The sequence below is a fragment of the Mustela nivalis genome (assembly GCF_964662115.1).
Source record: "Mustela nivalis genome assembly, chromosome: 1".
Lineage (NCBI taxonomy): Eukaryota > Metazoa > Chordata > Mammalia > Carnivora > Mustelidae > Mustela > Mustela nivalis.
Window position 1 is genome coordinate 148,162,275 of NC_139020.1, and position 20,053 is coordinate 148,182,327.

Below are 20,053 nucleotides of genomic sequence, written 5' to 3' on the forward strand. Positions count from 1 at the left end.
GTCTAAGTCTCTGTGTCTGTTTCTATGCATTAGGAAAATCAGCTATGTCTCCTCTGGAAAGTAGTGCCCTTTGAAGAAGAGGTCCTGTAGTGCCCTGCACTACAGTGTCCTCTGTTCACCAGAACCTGGAACTTCAGGGGCATTTCTTATGTGTGTTGCATGAACCATACTACTATGGATGAGCCGTGTTTACATTCTGCCCATCTTCTGCAATGGCTCTCTTTGCCTGTTTTGGTCACAGTTTGGTTTCTGTATTGTTAGTGGGCCAGTCTGTGGTCACCTTGGGCTTGAACTGCATCAGACCAGGTGTTTTCCAGGGCTGGGGTAGCTCCAAACTACAGGACACTCTCCATATGTTGTTCCCTGAGAAGCTTTAATCAGTAAGTGAGGCCTGCTCTCAGACCCGATTTCTGCCCCCCAGCCCACTGTTTGGGCCCCAGTAGACTGATGTATGTGGTTTACTTCCTCTCTCTGCTGGGCAGGATTACTTTGGTTTAGTGCTCATCCCTGTTGGGGCTGCTTATACACAGCTTGTGGCACCACTTTGGATGTAATGCTGCCAAGGGCCTGTTAGTGGGGGCGGGTCACAGGAGATTGGTGTGCTGTTAACAAGCTACATGGACCAACCACATGGGGTTTGATCTCAAGACCCGAGATCATGACCTGAGCCAAAAATCAGGAATGGGATGCTTAATGGACTGAACCACCCAGGCACCACTGACTGACTGCATTCTTTTACTAGCTTTAATACTTTGTTAGATGTCCTTGCATTTCTATGTAAACAGTTATATCATTTGAGCTTTTTTATTTTTTTCCTACCCCTACCTTTCACTTGTTTGCTTGTCTTCTCATTTTCTTAACACACGTACTTGAATTAATAGTTTGTACCTAATCACTCTCTCTTCACAAATAAATGGACTCTGCAGCCTAAAACTAACATATTATGCTAGCTTATACCTCAATTAAGAAATAAAAGAACTCCAGGAAAAAAAAAAATAGAAGCTACGTGGATAGTGTTCTCACTGTGCTGGTTCCAACAGTTGTTCCTGTATATAGGCTGCATGGATTGGGAGGGAAATTGTGCCCACCAGCTCTTTTGTTCTTGGAGAAGTTTCCCAAAAATACCTGCCCCTCCAGCACAAGCTCTTAAGATCAGTAAATAAATTTCTTTCTTGTATACCCAGGTGGTTTTCAGATTGCTGTTTCTCTGCTGTATCTCAGCGGAGCTGTTCGTTGCACTTTAAATGTGGGGACAGAGTTCTCATTGCCCTCCCCAGAGCCGATCCTGCTGATTTTTAAAGTTCTAGGTGTTAAGCTCCACTGGTTTTAAAAACTTGAAACATGAAACCCTTCTGGTTGTCACAGCCAGATATTATTGAGATTCCTCTTCCCTGTGCAGGTTTCCGGTACCTGGGGTGCCTTGTGTAGGGTTTGCTCCTCTCTCTCTACCCGGATCATCCCTCTGGCCACGTCTCCTCCGCCCTTCCTGTCCTCTTCAGTGTGACCTCTTCTATACATTTAGCTGTTTAGAGGAGTCTGTTCTGCTGGCCTTATGATTGCTTTTTGGGTTATTTATACTGATGTGGGTGTTATCAGGTATATCTGTTGCAACCATGTGTCTAGGATCCTCCTACTCTGCCATTTTCCCTGGAAGTACCCCCAGCTTTTATTTTTCCTTCCAGTTTTTTGCCTAACTGCCATGGCTACAACCTCCTGTACAGTGTTAAAAAGAAGAGTTGAAAGTGGATATCCTTAATTTGTTCTCAATTTGGGGGAAAAGCATTTGGTCTTTATTAAACATGATGTTAGCTGTGAGTTTTGTAGAGACTTTTTAACACTATTAGAAGTTGCTTTCTATTCCTCGTGATTATTTTTGTCATGAAAAATTTGGGGCATCTGGGTGGTTCATTTGGTTAAGCATCTGCCTTCAGCTCAAGTCATGATCTCAGGGTCCTGGGATCCAGCCTGGCTTCCAGCTCTCTGTTCAGTGGGGAGTCTGCTTCTCCCTCTACCTGTATGATCTCTCTCACTCTTGTTCTCTCAAATGAAATAAGTAAATAAATAAGTAATATTTTAAAAGTATGGATTTGGTCAATTTTTTTCCTACTATTGACATAATAATGTGATTTGTGGTTTTATTGATATGTTAAAAAATAATCTTGCATTCCTAGGATAAATTCCATTTGGTCATGGGTTATAATTCTTTTATGTGTTATGGCATTTCAGTGTGCTAGTATATTGTTGAGAATTTTTGCATTTGTATACTTAAGAGAGAATGGTTTGTCCAATTTTGGTATTAAGGTAATAGCATAAAGTAGGAAGTTCTTCCTCTTCAGTTGTTTTGAAGAATTTATGAAGAATCAGTATGATTTTTCTTGTAAATTTTATTTATTTGTCGGAGAGGGAGAGAGGGAGCACAAGCAGAGAGAGAAGCAGGCTCCCCGCTGAGCAGGGAGCCCAGTGTGGGACTTGATCTCAGGACTCTGGGATCATGACCTGAGCCCAAGGCAGACACTTAACGGACTGAGCCACCCAGGCATCCTAAGTATTATTTTTTCTTTAAACATGTGGTACAACTTACCAAAAAGGCAACTGGGTCTTTGCTTTTCTTTATGGGTGGGTTTTTTTTTTTTAATTAAGATTTTATGTATTTATTTATTTATTTGAGAGAGAGCATGAGGGGGAAGAAAGGTCAGAGGGAGAAGCAGACTCCCTGTGGGGCTGGGAGCCCAATGTGGGACTCCATCCTGGGACTCCAGGATCATGACCTGAGCCAAAGGCAATCTCTTAACCAACTGAACCATCCAGGCACCCTTTATGGGTGGTTTTGACTACTAATTTAATCTCTTTACTTGTTATATGTCTGTTCAGATTTTGTGTTTCTTCTTGAATCAATTTTAGTAGAGTTTGTGTTTTATAACTGCTAAAACTTTTCATCATTTTCATCGAAAGTATTTATTGGCAAAAATTGTCTTATTTTTAATTAATATTTTAAAAGTTCCTGTAAATCAGTAGTACGTTTCTTATTTTGTTTCTCATTTATGTAGTTTGAATCTTTTTTCTTCATCACTTTAGAGGTTTATCAATCTTGTTAATCTTTTCATTGAACCAATTTGTTATTTCATTGATTTTCTCTTTTGTTTTTCTAATCTTTATTTCATTAATTTCCACTATATTCTTTACTGTTTCTTTCCTTCTGCTTGCTTTAGGTTTAGTTTGCTCTTCTTTTTCCAGTGTTTCAAGGTAAAAGGTTAGGTTGTTGATTTGAGCTCCTAAGTTTTTTTAAAACAACATAAGCATTGCAGAATGAAATTCCCTCTAAGCATTCCCTGAATTATTTGGAAGGGTTCTTTGTCACAGGAACCACTGGTATTTTAGTTCTTGATTTTTTGATTCATAACTAATCAAAGGTCTTAACTATGCTTTTTTGATACCAAAAGTTATACTTTAGAGCACTGAAAAAATTCCTAACCTGATGCTGGCTAGTCAGTTCAGTACTTGAAACTGTTTTAAAGTGTTATTTGGAAGTGGAACTTATTTTATTATGTTCAGTTAGCCAGCATATATTGCATCAATGTTTGTAAAGATTTTTTTTTTTTTTTTTTTGACAGACAAGTAGGCAGAGAGGCAGGCAGAGAGACAGGAAGAGGAGGTAGGCTCCCTGCCGAGCAGAGAGCCTGATGCGGGACTCGATCCCAGGAACCCAAGATCATGACCCGAGCCGAAGGCAGAGGCCTCAACCACTGAGCCACCCAGGCGCCCCTGCATCAATGTTTTTGATGTAGTGTTCAGCAATTCAGTAGTTGTGTATAACACCCAGTGCTCATTACAACGTGTGCCCTCCTTAATACCATTACTCACTTGGACTTAAAGCATAATAAAGCTAATAGCAGCCTCCTGGATCCCATTTAAATTAGCTCAGTAGAAATTTAATGGGATCCAGGAGGTTGCCATTAACTTCATCAAGCTTTAAGTCCAACCTTTAATTACAATCATGATTCCAAAGACTCTAACATTGGTTATTAATATTATAATAGGCAGACTTGGTTATACTGCAACAAAATGAGTACTGAAAGTTTAAGTTATAAAAAACATAGCTTAGAAGCTAGCATTGAAGATCATTCTTATTATCTCTCTTCTCATACTTCTGTTCCACTGGCTAAAAGGACTAATAACACTTTTTTGTCTTCATTTTTAAATGAAGTAAATGTTAAATTTAAAAATTCATATTGTGGAGACTCAACAGTAAATGAAGAATTTTCAGGTATGGCTCAAATGTTATTACTAGATACCAAGACTGATTTAAGTGTGTTCTAAAAATCAGTGTATTTTCAAGGGGAGTAATAATAGATACTAAATATCTGCTCTCAGTATGTCAAAGCAGATATTCAGTATATCTCAGTATCAAAGTAGATTAGCATTATATATTTTTGTTAGGTGATTTGGTATATAATAGAAAATTTGGTATATAATATAAAATTTATTCAAGTGGACTTTGAAATATCCATTAATGTAAATGTAACACTAGGTGGCTCAGCCATTAAGTGTCTGCCTTCAGCTCAGGTCATGATGGCAGGGTCCTGGGATAGTGCCCCTCATCAGGCTCGCTGCTCCGTGGAGAGCCTGCTCCTCCCTCTCTCTCTGCCTGCTGCTCTGCCCACTTGTGCGCTCTCTCTCTCTCTCTCTCTGTCAAATAAATAAATAAAATCTTAAAAATAAATGTGAATATCAAAGAATGTTTCTAAGACATTATGTCATGATACTAAAGCTTGTTTTTCCATGTAAAATAATTTTAGTGCAATATGAACTTGAGTAGAAATGTAAAGCATTCGAATTGCTATCCTTTATAATTATTTAAAATGTAAAAAGAATAATGGCTTGAGAGAGTAAGGAGAGTTGACTAGCTTTGGCTTTTATTATGGTTAGAGAGGGGGGGTGGTGTGTGGATTTTTGTACACAACCCAGCCAGGGCTTATGTACTTTGAACTTCCTGCCAATGCTAAGGGAACACTTGGACTTTCTTATTTCTTTGTCCAGATGTTGGCAAGGAGAAGTACGAGTGGTGGACATTGAAAACTGTCAGCAGTCAAACATCAAAAATGAAGTCCTACTTTTAATTATGTAAAACCGTAATACCTCCTGCTCTGCCCTCCAGTCCTTAATACTCTGGCAACCACTAATCTGTTGTCTATTTCTATACTTTTGCTATTTCAAGAATGTTGTATAAATAGAGTCACAGGCTATGAAACCTTTTCAGGTTGGCTCTTTTCATTCATCGTCGTTCTCTGGAGATGTATCCAAGTTGTTGCATATACTCATTCTTTATATTGCAAATAGTGTTCCATAGTATAGTAGTACCTCAGTTTGTTTTTTTCATCCATTGAAGGACATCTGGGTGGTTTCCACTTAGGGGAATAAGCTGCAGTGAACAATAGTGTACAAATTTTTCTGTGGACACAAATTTTAATTTTTCTGGGATATATATCTAGGTACATATGGGATATATGTCTAGGTGCTAGGTTGTATGGTAAGTTTTTAAGAAACTTCCAGACTGTTTCCCAGACTGTCGCTATACAATTTACATTCCTACTATTAATGAATGAGTGATCTGGTTTCTTTGTATCCTCAACAGCATTTGGTGTTATCACTGTTTTTTATTTTAGCCATTCTGATAGATACATAGTGATTATTTTACTGTAGTTTTAAGATGATGTGAATTTTCTTGATGACTGGTTATGTTAAACATTTTTTCATGTCCTTATTTGTATTTATTTTCATGTCTTTTGCCTATTTTCTTATGGGATTGTTTGTCCTTTTAACTGTTGAGTTTTGAGAATTCTTTATATAGTCAGATACTAGTCCTTTGTCAGGTATGTGCCTTATAAATATTATCTTCCAGTCTATAGCTTATCTCTCATGCTCTCAACAAGGGCCTTCCTAGAGCAGAGTTTTACATTTTGATGAGGTCTAGTTTATCAGTTTTCCCTTTTATGAGTCATGCTTTTGATTAATGACTTCGCCTAGGCTTAGATCATAAAGATTTTCTCCCATGCTTTTTTCTAAAAGTTGTATAGTTTTATGTTTTACAGTTAAGTCTGGGATTCATTTAGAATTGATTGTTTTATAAGATGTAAGGTTTAACTTGACTTTCATTACTTTGCCAATGAATGTCCAATTCCCCCATCAGTATTTGTTGAGAAGACTATCCTTCCTCCTTTGAATTGCTTTTTGCACCTTCATGAAAAATCAGTTGGGCACATCTGCAGGGTAGAATGTTGTGGCCTACAGCATAAACTTTTACTGTAGATGTGGAAAAACATTCACTGAGCCCAAGATGTGCCCAGGTAGTTTTTTACTTAAACCCCACAACCACCCCCATTTTATACAATGAGGACACAGAGATTTTAAGAGGTAAAGTGATGCCTCCATAGTGAGTACAGTTAATAAGTGGAGAGGTGGATTTGAACCCAGGTCAGTCTTAGTTGTTCTCCTCTCTGTACACTAAACTCTGATGTCTCCTGAAAGTGGCTTAAACCTCTGGAGAGCCTCCATTATGATGAGTTACAGAGGAAACTCAGTGTAGTAGATAGCTGGATTAGTAGTGTCCAGATTATAGTTCTTAACATGGTGGGGTCACAATCACTTAAGGAATTCCTAATCAGCATTTGTTTTGTTTTTGAATTGCTTATTTGAGATATTTTTAAATATAATACTACAGTATTAGTTAAGTCACATTTAATATTACAAATTAGTTGGGCATATTTGTGTTGGTCTATCCCAGGTTTTTCTTTTCCACTGGTTTATGTGTCTCTTCTTCCACCAGTACCACAGTCTCTCTTTTTTTTTTTTTTTTAAGTTTTTAGTTAAATTCCAGTTTGTTAACATACAGTGTTATATTAGTTTCGGTGTCCAGTATAGTGATTCAACACTTCCATCCATCACCTTGTGCTCATCACAAATGCACTCCTTAATCCCCATCACCTATCTCACCCATCCCCCCACTCACCTCCCCTCTGGTTTAACCATCAGTTCATTCTCCATAGTTAAAAGTCTGTTTCTTGGTTTGCCTCTCTCTCTTTCTCCTCCTTTCACCCCTTTTTGCTCATTTGTTTTGTGTCTTAAATTTCATGTGTGAGTGAAGTCATTTGGTATTTGTCTTTCTCTGGCTAACTTATTTCAATTAATATTCTCTAGCTCCATGTACATTGTTGCAAATGGTGAGATTTCATTCTTTTTGATGGCTGGGTAGTATTTGATTTATATGTATTCCATATATTCTTTATCTGTTCATCAGTCAATGGACACTCAGGCTGTTTCCATAATTTGGATATTGTGGACAGTGCTGCTGTAAACATTAAAACACCTCTTTGAATTAGTATTCTTGTATTCTTTGTGTAAGTATTTAGTAGTTCAGTTGCTGGATGCACAGTCTTGATTTGTCTTGAAATTAAATAGACGATGTCCTCATACTCTATTTTTTAAAAATTGTTTTAGTTATTGTAATTCCTTTATTTTCCACATAAATTTTAGAATAATCTTGTCTATAAATATGAAAAACTTTCCTGAGATATTGATAGGAATAGCATCAAACCTGTAGATTTTTTGGTGAAGAATTGACATCATATACTGGAAGACATGTCAAGTCTTCCAGTATATGATACAGTAGGTCTGTCCATTTATTTAGACCTTTGGTTTCTTTCATCAGCCATTTGCAATTGTTAGCATACAAGCCTTGCACATGTTTTCTCGCATTCTGGGTTATTTTCTTAGTTTACCACAGTATGTGACAATGTAGCACTGGTCTGCTTAATATTGGCAGGCATGATTGTGCAAATCTTCATGTGCCCTGGCTACCAGGATCTAACTGCACCATCATTCTTGCATCCCTCCTGAACAATAATGTTGATTATTTTAGTCTTTTGACAGTGACATCTGATATCCCAGCAAATGGCATTGCCCACTACAGTGCTGAAAAACTACTCCTGATGTGCCAACAGCGACACAGCTAACATAGACCTGGTTCACATTCTGCTGGGTAGAGCCTGAGAAGGAGTGATGCCCCCAGGCAGGTGGTATGCTGTCCATCCAGCTCAGGCACAACCTTCACGGGAACGAGGGCGTCTTCAGATGATAAAGAAGGAAGAAGAAGATGAGGGATACACTTCAGTGCAGGCTGCCAGGCCACAAACACTCAACCGTTCTGGCCAGGAACTGTTTCGCCAGCTCTTCAGGCAGCTTCGCTACCATGAATCTTCTGGGCCCCTAGAGACTTTCAGCCGGCTCCGTGAGCTCTGTCGCTGGTGGCTGAGGCCTGACATTCTCTCCAAGGCTCAGATCCTGGAGCTGTTGGTGCTGGAGCAATTCCTGAGCATCCTGCCTGGGGAGCTCCGGACCTGGGTGCAGCTCCATCACCCTGAGAGTGGTGGGGAAGCTGTGGCCCTGCTTGAAGAACTGCAGAGGGACATCAATGGGACACCATGGAGGGTGAGTGTGCACAAGTGTGCAGTGCCCAGTGAACTCTGCCTGTCAGCTAGCCAGCTCATTTAGAATGGGTGGGTTGGGTCTCTGAACCTTCAACATTGAGGAAAGCAGGGAATGTCATCCCTTCTCATTCCCACAGCACCTGAGCAGCTGAGAACTAGACCCTGAGCGGAGGACCTTTGAGCTGGCAGCCCTTCCCACCTTCCCAGAGGACAGTTGGCTCCAGTAAGAGGGTCAGCAAGTATCTGTAGATATCAGTAATGAGCTTTTGGACACAGTGACTTACGTTATGCCAGTCCATCTCCACAAATCTAATTTGACTTGATATTGACCTGTTTGTTAAGTGGGAGGAATGTCTCTCTTGCTGTTAGTTAGGACTCCTGGCTTCTGAGTACATGGTAAGACCTATAAATGCAGTGCACTCACAACATCTTCCTTATTTCTTTTGACGATTTGTTCTGTGCAGGGATCAGGGGTAAGAAGAGTATTGAGGGACAGCCCAGGGCCAAGAAATTGGAAGACTTTATTTCACAGCCTCATTGTTCAAGCGTTGCTCACATTCTCCCAGATTCTCAGATTATTGAAAAGTATATGCAAAACTGATCTAACAATGAGAATTTATTCAGTGTATATTTGAATTCCCACCATGTGCCCAGCCCCACCCTTAGCACTGGGAAACAGCTGACTCCCCCAGAGCTGGTGGTAAAGCAGCCAGTCACTTAAAGTGAGCTCTCTCTGCTCCTTCTGCCCAACACAAGTGAGTTTCTCAGTGCTTCTTATAGCTTTGGAGATTTGTTTTTTGTTTTTTCTTAAGAGTGTCTATCATTTTTATAGGCTTCTTTAAAATTTTTTTCAATAAAAATATGTGGAACATATTCGACATACTTTTCTCCCAAATATAATATCAAATTAAGTAACATATTTGACTGAACATCTACCAGCAGTAAATGATAATATATCAATGCAGGTTATGACTATTAAAAAAGAAAACCTTTTTGCTTAACACTGGTTACTATTTTAAAAAATCTAAAAGAGCATTTTATCATTTTTACCAAAACACCAAATGTTCAAAAGGATTGAAAAATCACTGATTAAAGCAAATAAGGTACATAGTAGGTACAAAATTGTGGCTTAATTACATTTGACTCATTTAGAGCTAGATGTAAGGTTTGAAAATACCTGATGGGGATACAGGACCTGGTTGAAAGCTGGTTAGAAATTAGAAAACAGGGACACCTAGGTGGCTCCATCAGTTAAGCATCTGCCTTTGGCTCAGGCCACGATCCCAAAGCTATGGGATCGAGTTCCACATCGGGCTCCTTGCTCAATGGGGAGCCTGCTTTTCCCCTTTCCCTCTGCCTGCCATTCCCCCTGCTTGTGCTCTTGCTCTCTCTGACAAATAAATAAATAAATAAAAGCTAAAAAAAAAAAAATTAGAAAACAAAATGGGCTGGACGAACACCTCCCAAATTCTGAAAAATGAACAGAATGGCTCAAGATGCACATAAAATTGCATAAACACCCTGTGGTTTATCAGCATTGAGCAACAAGGTTCTGAGAAATTTTCCTAAACTCTGTCTGCTTCCATCTTTGTATGTTTCTTTATTCTCTTTTTGGTAGGGTTTGGGAGGAACAGGTTCATCATCTTTAGTCTGTAGCTTGGTATCACATGTTTCATGGCCCCAGGCTAATCATCCAAATCAGTGTTAAGAAAGTTAAGAAAGAAGAGACCAGTTTCAGTCACGGGACCAGAAAAAACTTAAAAGTTCTTTCCCTGTAAGCTTTCAGTACTCATTTCTACATCAGGGATAGCCTTGCCTCAGAGACTAGAACCATTTGAAGTCCCAGGGCAAAGACTGCCTCTTTCTAGGTCTCTGGATGGTCACTGCCATTTTTTGTACCTGAGACTTTCTCTTCTGTGATTCCATGGCTGACTCTCACAAGTAGCATTGCCTCTCTGGCAGTGTTAATCTCAGTCAGATTTACGCTGGGAGCTGTCCTAATTCTTGGGGGTCACTGGTTAGTAGTGCCTACAGCATTGCCTAATACTTGGTAGATGTTATCTGTCTGCATCTCTGTGGGGAACCATTATCATTTTAACTCAGGGATAAATTTCTTCTCTCTGATTTCTAAGTTCTAGACCAGGGTGGGGCCTGAGGGGCTAGTGGGGATGTGTCACTGTAGCACCTGAAGCCTAACAGCAGTGCCTTGCTGGGTGCTTTCCTATGTTGTAGCTGGAATCTGGCTCCACGTGTCTCCCTCATGGCCCACACTAGAGCCCAGGGAGACTAAGGGGTGAGGGGGTCCTCCCTGGATTTTCTCCTCTGCTGTAGGTAATGAAGGGCCTGTCTTGCCCTTTCCTGGATCCCTGCCCTTAATGATTGGCCATGTGGCCTCCTCTGAGTTTGCTTTATGATTCCCATGGGGATCCTCTCACAACATTTTCTTCCCTCCAGGATCCAGCCCTTGCCCAGAGCCCAGATGTACGTTGGATGGGTACAGGAGCCCTGCGAGCCTCACAGATATGGCCCTCTGCTTCTCCTCTCAGGAGCGGCTCTACTCTTGGGGACCACCTGGAGCCTCCTTATGAAATAGGAGTGTGTGACTTCTTGGCTGGCCAATCCGGTACTTGCCATCAAGCTCAAGCTGTATGCCACAAATCCCAAAGTAGTGTTGTCATTTCACCATCTGTCCTCTCATGAGAATCCCTTTCAGTTGGTGCTTAGCTCTGTGTCCTTTTTACCCTACTGTAACCCATGTCTAACTAGCTCCTCCTCCCATTGCACCCCCTACTCCTCATTCCCTAACCCTCAGTGGACTCTGGGGAAATGTGAAATGGGTATTTAACAATAGTCCATACCTGCTCCTAGGCCTAGGATTCCTCTATGTGGGGGAGGAATGGACCTCCTCAGTGGGGTGCCAAGAACTGGGCTACCTTCTCTCATGGTTCTTTCTTCTCCTTCAGAGCCTCCTGTTCCCCAGGTGCCTGCCCTTTCCCAGAGAGAGGTGTGCCCAGGAGACCCATTGACATCTCAGGCTCAGGTGAGTCATAAGAACTTTGGTCCTTCATGATATCCCAGCATTGTTGCCTAATGGAGTCAGTGAGGCTCCCCCTATCTTGAATCTCTGTGTCTCTGGATGTGACCAGGTCCTAGAGACCAGATTATCCCCTTGAACTCAGAGCTCTTCTGCTGGGTGATGCTCTCACTTTCACTCTTACCACATCAATCCTCTGCTCACTCAGAGCCTGCTCCCTTCCACTGCCCTCTCCTAAAAGCCAGGATCTGTAGACTGACTCTCAGTCATAGGACTGTGTTTTTCAGGAAGCTGTGACTTTTAAGGACGTGGAGGTTACCTTCTCCCAGGATGAGTGGGGATGGCTGGACCCTGCTCAGAGGAATTTGTACAGAGATGTGATGCTGGAGAATTACAGGAATGTGGTTTCTCTGGGTAAGGCATTAATACCCCCATGCTTCTATCCATTTTTACTTCTACATTCTCACTTTTTATTACAGTGTCGAGACAGGGACCTGACTTGAACTTTCACCCTGGCTTTATCACCTAGTCTTTCTTAAAACATGGTGATAATGATGCCTGTTTGCTGGATTATTACAATGATTAAAAATCATGTGTGTCAAGTTCCTAGTTAGACATCCAAATTGTATTGGTTGATTTAACTGATTGAGGTGTCATGTGGCTCCCACCTCCAGAGAATCCTAGTGATCCTTTTCCCTGTGACTTCTTTCAGCCTGTTTTGTCATGCTCAGAGCTGTTGGAAATGGCTATCTAGGCCTCCTGTCTGGCTTCCCCCACTAGCCTCCCTGGCCTTTCCCTTGTCCTTGCCAGGACCTCAGTCCTGAGAGGGTCCTGAAGAATAGTTCTGTATGATTTATCACCCTTCCATCTCATCCCATCCCCTTCTTTTTTGCAGTGGGACCATTCACCAAACCTGTTCTGATTTCCTGGTTGGAGGCAAGGGAGCCATGGGGTCTGAATGTCCAGGGAGCTCAGCCTAAGGGGAATCCAGGTGTTGCCCCCGCAGGTGAGTTTCAGAGAACCTCTGGATCTTACTCCTCTCATATCTACTCTTCTCTTTCTTAAGGTCTTTTATACCAAGTAAGTCACAGGGAACATAACTTCTTTGTTTGCTAGAAGGAAGATCCTTAACAGTGTTGCTAAGGAGTGCTGGGCTTCTGGGCTTCTCCTCTCCAGACTGGCCTATTAGATGTTTGTTTCTGACCCTACCCCTTTCCCAGAAACCATTTTAGTAACTGTTCTTGCCCACTGGAGGGCGTGGGGCTTCATTGTTGCACTCCTTTCCATTCAGTAATGCTCTTCCTCAACCCTGTGCTGTACTCCTTCTGGCCCTTGGCCCATACCCCATGCTCATCCCTTCATGCTCTTTGAAGAACCCTAATCGCACTCCTGCTTCTCTTCATTGCCCCTGCGATAGGTTTGACTTCCAATTCCTTCAGCCAGTCCTCCATGGAGCCCCTCCCCTGGGTTCTTGGGAGCCTTTTTATCCTCTTACCATTATTCCTATTCCCTTTATTACTGTTTAACATACACTTATCAATGCTGTTTTTCAAATGGATGTGATTTCTGCATGTTTAGCTACTGTGCCCACCTTCCTTTTCCTCCTCCCTTCCCTATCATCTGGAACACTCTTCCATGTTTTGCCTTCCTGGACTATTTGATAAAGATATTGGCAGTTAAGCAGAAGCTTCACCACCCAAGAACTTGGCTTTTTTTTTCTTTTTCTTTTTTTTCTGTGCTTTGGTGCTTTCTGCAGTTCCAAGTATAGAATAGAGTACATTGTCTTGTGTTTTATTTTGTTTCAGGAGGTGAGCTGCAGATTAAAACAAGCAAGTTCTTAAAACATGAACCTCTGGAAGAAGGAGAAACCTTAGCTATGCCATCAGAATCTTGGGTGATGAGTGTTCCTGAGGGAATGGGACTCAGAGAATCTTTTGAACTGAAGAGCAGGCTAAAGGAACAATATGGAAACCCCATACAAGTAAGAGTTAAGAAAGAAGAGACCAATTTCAGTCACAGGAGAGAAAAAGACTCTGAAGAATCAGGAAGAAGTACTAGTTGTAATTTAAAACACGGCACATGTTTGAGAGTTCCCAGAAGAAAGCGATCCCTTAAACATGGCTGTGGCAGACACTTCAGAGGGAGTTCATACCACTATGACTACAAGGAATATGGGAAAGGGCTCAGGCGCATAGTTGGTGGATTTAGCTTACATCAGAGAATTCATGCTGGACTAAAAGCAAATGTGAAGGATGCATGTGGGAAAGATTTCAGCCTTAGTTCACATCATCAACATGGGCAGAATCTTCATATGGTGGCAACATCGTATAAGTGCAGTGACTGTGGGAGGACCTTCAGTCACAGCTCTCATCTTGCATGTCATCAGAGACTTCACACTCAAGAGAAACCATTTAAATGCAGGGTGTGTGGGAAAGCCTTCAGGTGGAGCTCAAACTGTGTGCGACATGAAAAGATTCACACTGGAGTGAAACCTTATAAATGTAGTTTATGTGACAAGGCTTTCCGACGCATGTCTGCCTACCGCCTACACCAGGAAACCCATACTAAGCAGAAATTTCTTGAGTCTAATCAGTATGAGGAAGCTCTCACCTATGGCTCAGGATTTGATCATCATTTGAGAGACCAAAGAGGGGAGAAACCCTTTGACTGCAGCCAGTGTAGGAAATCCTTCCACTGTAAATCATATGTTGTTGAACATCAAAGGGTCCACACTCAGGAGAAACCTTATAAATGTACCAAATGTCGGAAAACCTTTAGGTGGAGATCAAACTTTACTCGTCACATGAGAATGCACCAGGAAGAAAAGTTCTGTGATCAAGATATATGTAGAGAAGACTTCAGACAGACCTCCAGTTGCAGTCAGCCCCAGAATGCCCCTGCTACAGAGAAAGCTTTTCCCTGTCAGCAGTGTGGGAAAACTTTTACTCGAAAGAAATCTCTCATTGATCATCAGAGAATTCACACAGGCGAGAAGCCATACAGATGTAGTGAATGTGAAAAAGAGTTTACCCATCGGTCAGCCTTTATTGCTCATAAGAAGCAGCATGCCATTCAGAGAAAACCTGAAGATGGGCCATCGTTTAGTCAGGACAGAGTTCTCCAAGTTCCTCAGAGCAGTCATACCACAGAGGAAGCGTACAAATGTAGCCAGTGTGGCAAAGCCTTCCGTAATCACTCATTCCTCCTCATCCATCAGAGAATTCACACCAGAGAGAAGCCTTATAAGTGCAGAGAATGTGGGAAAGCTTTCAGATGGAGTTCTAACCTCTCCCGTCATCAAAGGATTCACTCTTTGGAAAAACAATATGAGTACCGTGAAAGTGGAAACATGCCAAATCTGCAGCCACAAATCCTCACTGGTGAGAAACCTTTTTGGTGCCAAGAATGTGGAAAAACTTTTACACGTAAAAGAAGTCTTTTAGATCATAAGGGGATTCACAGTGGAGAGAAGCGCTATAAATGTAATCTGTGTGGGAAATCTTATGATAGGAAACATCGCCTTGTTAATCATCAGAGAATCCACACGAAAGAGAGACCTTTTAAATGTCAGTGGTGTGGGAAGGATTTCATTGGAAGACATACCCTCTGCATTCATCAGAGAAAACACACCAGATTGGCACAGTCTGAATGCAGCCTGGCTGGGTTGTCTTCCTGCCAGGATGCAGGGGTGAGTTTACAGGAATTAAAAACAAGTGGGGAGAAGCCCCTTGAAGATTCTGAGGAAGCTTGTGACCAGAGCTCCAGGATCACTGGACTCCAGAACATACCCATTGGGAAAAAGTGCCATAAGTGTAGTACCTGTGGGAAAACTTTTAACAAAAGCTCACAGCTCATTAGCCACAAGAGATTTCATACTCGAGAGAGGCCCTTCAAATGCAGAGAGTGTGGGAAGACCTTCAGGTGGTCTTCAAATTTGGCTCGGCATATGAAAAACCATATTAGAGATTAGCTTGGGGTCTGACAGTGGGAGAATGGGTTCCTAGCACACCTGCTGGAGAACCCTTAATTATGGGAAGCATGGGGAAAACCTTCACAAAGGGTCTAGCCCTTTCTATTTTCAAATCTGGTGCAGATTCTGAGGATTCAGAAACTCAGGGCATCCCCTTTCTTACCTGCGAGGGAGTGTGATGCTGGGGAAGAACAGCAACCTGTTCTTTGGAGCCCTTCTGGAGGCTCGAGCCCCAGAAGTGGCCTTTGCCCAGTGACCTGGAGCCCCCAGTCAGGTAATAAGTCTAAAAGCAGATACCATTGCCCTTTGTGGTTTGACAGAATATCTGTGATGTAATGGGCTGTGGCTGGTGGGAAGGGGCCAGTTGAATCCTGTAATAGTAGATCTACTGTTTGACCTTATAAGTAGCAGCAGCAGCAGCCCACGGACTCCTGGTCACCCCCAAATGCTTCCTGAGAGTTCAGCTTTGTCCCTCATCTCAATTTGGATATCTGCCACGGTTATAGAGTTGTCTCAGCAGCTTATGGAGGAGAGCAGGGTTAGACTCAATCACTGGGAGAATGGGGCTCTCCCAGTGCCCTGTTACTGTCTCCACCCCACAATCTGCATGGGCAACAGTGGGCCATCTGTTCAACAGAAATGTGATCACCTCCCATATGCCAGACACTGTTGTGCTAGAGACCCAGCAGTGACCAGAACAGACAAAAGATCTGCCCTCTTGGATCTTTATAGACAATAAACAAATGAATTATATAGTACTTCAGATGGTGATATATATTGTAGACAAAATTAATCAGAGAAGAGTGAGAGGCAGTGCCGGATTAGGAGGTGGGTTACGATTTTAAGTAGGCTGGTTAGGGAGGACTTCAACTGAGAAAGCGAAACTTGAGCAAATACCTGAAGGAGGTTAGGGCATGGACCCTTTGGGTCTCTAGATCCAGGCACAGGAGGTGGAATCTTGTCTGGTGTCCTTGGAGGATGGCACTCCTGGGCTGGAGTGGAGTGAGCCAGCAGAAGATAGAGCCCCAGCAAGGTAGTGGGCCAGGCCATGTATCATGGGTCCCCACTAGCTCTAGAGCTTCCTCAAAGGGAGGTAGGGAGCCTTTGGACAGTTTTGAGTTGAGTGATGGGGTCTGAATCTGAATTACACTTATAAGGTTAACCACAGACCCAAGGACTCAGTGAAATTATATAGCTGAGAAATTTTTATGCAGTTATCTCTGCTCTCGGTTTGCAATAAAGGGACACTCTCCTCTCCCCTCACAGAGTCTGAATTTTTGTAAGGCCTCCAGCTTTCAACAGTTACAAACGTTTAATTATTGTGCTTGCTTGCATTTCTAACTTGTGCACACTGTTGGGACCCTCTAACCTTATGTAGCTTTCTTCACATATTGGATTCGGTGCTGGCATTGGGTTCAACCCAAACGTACCAGTGCACATAACTGATGCCCTCTGGAGAAAAAGGGGCCTGGTGGGGGAGGCACCTCCATCTCACTTGCCAACTTGACTTGAAACAAAAAGAAATAGCTCAGTGGCATAAAGGTAAAGGAGTGATTTTTCTAAAATTTGTGTAAGTAGTAATTGCTTCTGATTATTGAAGAGCTCACATGAATATAAGAATAAATATCTCACTTGATAGTAGAGGACCATCTCAAACTACATTTTACTGCTTTGAATCAGGGCACACTGGTAGAGCAGACCATTTCTTGTAGTGAGAAGAAACCAACCTGGAAAATGTCCTTTCAGTAGAGTAATCTTATCCTGTCTGGTCGGTTGTGGGCATTTGAAAATGAAGACTTTTGACACCATGTGGTGATGTCACATGGAATAGAGAGCAGGGAGGAGGATCAGATATATATGTTTGTGTTCTGGCCCCCATTCGGCTTTCTACTCAGGAAGGTTTGGTAATCCTGGCTCTTCATCCTTTTATTACAGCAGCAGCTGCCCATGGTGTGGAATCAAATGTCCCATCACTGGTATAGTGCCAAAAACTGGCTCTGGAAGTGTCTGGACACGGGTCAGAGTCTCATGTTCTGAGGGCCCAGGGTCATGGGAAGGGCCTTGGAATTATAAGATCTGGGTTCCAGTCTCAGTGTGCCTTTTCTTGGCAGGATAGTCTTGAACAAGTTGCTGAACATCTGCATCTGTTTTCTGGCATGTAAAATTAGAGTAATTAAGCTCCCTGATTCCTAGGATTGTAGAAGAGGGCTTGGTGTGCAAAGGCTCTGGCTTAGGTAGCTGATCTCTAGAATCAGAGCCCTTCACAGAGCTGCAGCTCCAACTCGGCTTCAGCTTCAAATCTGGTGCACAAATGAGGAGATACCCCCTTTCTGTCCATATTTTCACCACCCCCCAACTCCTTGTGCCACTGTCACTTCACAGAGTTCCTGCCCCAATAGGGGTGTTCTAGAGCCATTTTTATAAAGTGAGATATACTCACTTCTAAACATTCAAACCAAATTTTCAGGTGTACAAAGAAGTAAAAACAAATCCCTCTATACTGAGGTAAGCCTTTAATATTTGGGGATTATATTGATGGAGTCTGTTTTATAACCTAAATTTTTAAATAATTTTAATTATATCAGTAATATATGGTTATTATAGAAATATTAGTAAATACAGATTAGCTAAAAGAAGAAGAGTAACTACTTGCAGCTAACCACTCAACAATTTTGGTGCAGTCAGTGTTGGATTTAACTTAATTGCCCACCTCTGAACATCCCTGGACTGGCCTGACTTGTTCTGTCTCCTTTCACCACGAGTATAGGCCATATCCATGCTAGCCAAGGTCCTCATCCATCAAGGCTAACCTTTGTTATCCCTAACCCTTGTCTATGTAAGCGCTCTCCCTGGCCCCACTTCTCTTGGTGCCTGTTTCTTACTCTGCTACATGTTGTCCAGGTTTCCAAGAGTTAGACCTACTACTACAGCCAGACAGGGCACTCTGGAGGCCGGGTTGGGTGCTTATTTACCTGCCTGCCATACAAAGACTTTGTACAAAATTACTTCTGTTAAGGAATATGGAACTGAATTTAGTTCAGCTTAGTCAGGATCTGGAGTGTTTTGAAGGGGCCCCACAGGTGCACTGGTTAGCACCAGCGGTAGGTGGTTCTATGCCATGTGGCTCCAGGTGATAATTACTGACAGTGTCAGCCACCAGTTCTTGTCCATTCTGGCCTGGAAAACATGTAGGCTTTTTTGAACCCTGCCTTGCTTTCTTTTGCTGCCTAGAAAGAACCGAAGTTGGGGCTGAGGAGAGCCAGAGTGCTCGGACTCCCAGAGAGGAGTAGATATTGGAATGTCTTTGAATCAGTTGTTCAATGTGGTTGACCCTTGCCTCGCTGATAGACACCCCACACAAAGACATGTATGGAGAAGAAAGCACAGGAAATTCTTCTCATACTTCTCAAGATGACAAGTTTTACGAGCCCTAGCATGGGTTTGTATGTAGAAAAGTGGGAACTCACTGCTGTGGGAGTGGAAATTGTAATAGCTCCTGTGCCAGGCAGTCTGCAAAATCTTATGATGTGCACACCACCAACAGTTCTATTCTTGGATAAACCCTAGAAGAATTTCATGTAGGGAGGGACATTTGTATAAAATTGTTCATTGTTATACCGTTCATTGCAGTATTGTTTAGGTAGTAATATTGGGCAAAACCTAAATGTCCATCAACAGAAAAAAGGTTGTTTTTGGTACTTTGGGAAGTGACTATGAAAGAGCTAAAGTTACTTCATTCAATATAGATACATCAAAAATGCTGAGAAAGTTGCAGAAGTTATGTACAATATACAATTTATGTAAAACATACTGTGTATCTGTGGGCACCTTATTTAAACTTAATTTGTGTTTCACTTTTTTAATGAAATGGAATAGTAGTTGCCCACCTCACAAGATAATTGGGGGTGGGTGAATGATTAATTAATGCATGTAATAAGGTATTTTGATTAGCAGCTGGCATGTAGGCATTGTTGTCATATAGTAAACAATGTTGTTACTGTTTTTGCACAATAATATATTCCTGTGGATTCAAATTATATGATGAAGAGTATAAAATCATGTATTGGAATGTCATGTGAAAGTCATGTTCTGTCTTCTCACGGCAGGAGCTGCTGATAGAGTAAGGGAGGGGAGATGGAAGCTGCAGTTGTGTTTTCATTTTGAAAATTGATGTAGATGGGTCACATGTTGCTTAACAGGTTAGTGTGGTGTATGTGTGTTTTTTTAACTGCTTAAAATAGTTAAAAATAAAGTGTTTTTAAGCATGGACTGTGGCATCTTATGATTTTTATAGATATCCTAGTTCTGCCATTTATATAATGTTACATAGAGTAAGTCTTTTAATCTCTTAAGGCTTTAGTTTTCTCACCTACAAAAATGAGTAGCAACACAAAATGGCTATTAGTAAAGGAATGGTTGAACAGTTCTGGTGCATCTTTGATGGAATATCATGCATCCTTTTTGAAAGATTGAGGATATTCTCTGTGTATTGACACATGATGTCCAAGACAGATTTTATAGGAAATTATGAGCTCTATTTTAACATTTTTGCCTAAAATAGCAAGT

The 20,053-nt window shown here is 41.7% G+C and overlaps 1 protein-coding gene across 2 annotated transcripts in view; it reads left to right on the top strand.

The window, feature by feature from the left end:
* Nucleotides 1–19,756, top strand: part of ZNF445 (zinc finger protein 445) — a 37,509-nt gene extending 17,753 nt beyond the window's left edge. For both annotated transcript variants that reach the window (XM_082724814.1, XM_082724815.1), the window contains exons 2-7: nt 7,916–8,484; nt 10,938–11,106; nt 11,447–11,523; nt 11,805–11,931; nt 12,413–12,523; nt 13,323–19,756. In XM_082724814.1, the coding sequence (XP_082580940.1) occupies nt 8,056–8,484; nt 10,938–11,106; nt 11,447–11,523; nt 11,805–11,931; nt 12,413–12,523; nt 13,323–15,487 (3,078 nt within the window). In that variant the 5' untranslated portion in view covers nt 7,916–8,055 and the 3' untranslated portion in view covers nt 15,488–19,756. The remainder of the gene's footprint in view (nt 1–7,915; nt 8,485–10,937; nt 11,107–11,446; nt 11,524–11,804; nt 11,932–12,412; nt 12,524–13,322) is intronic.
* The last annotated feature ends 297 nt before the right edge of the window (nt 19,757–20,053 follow it).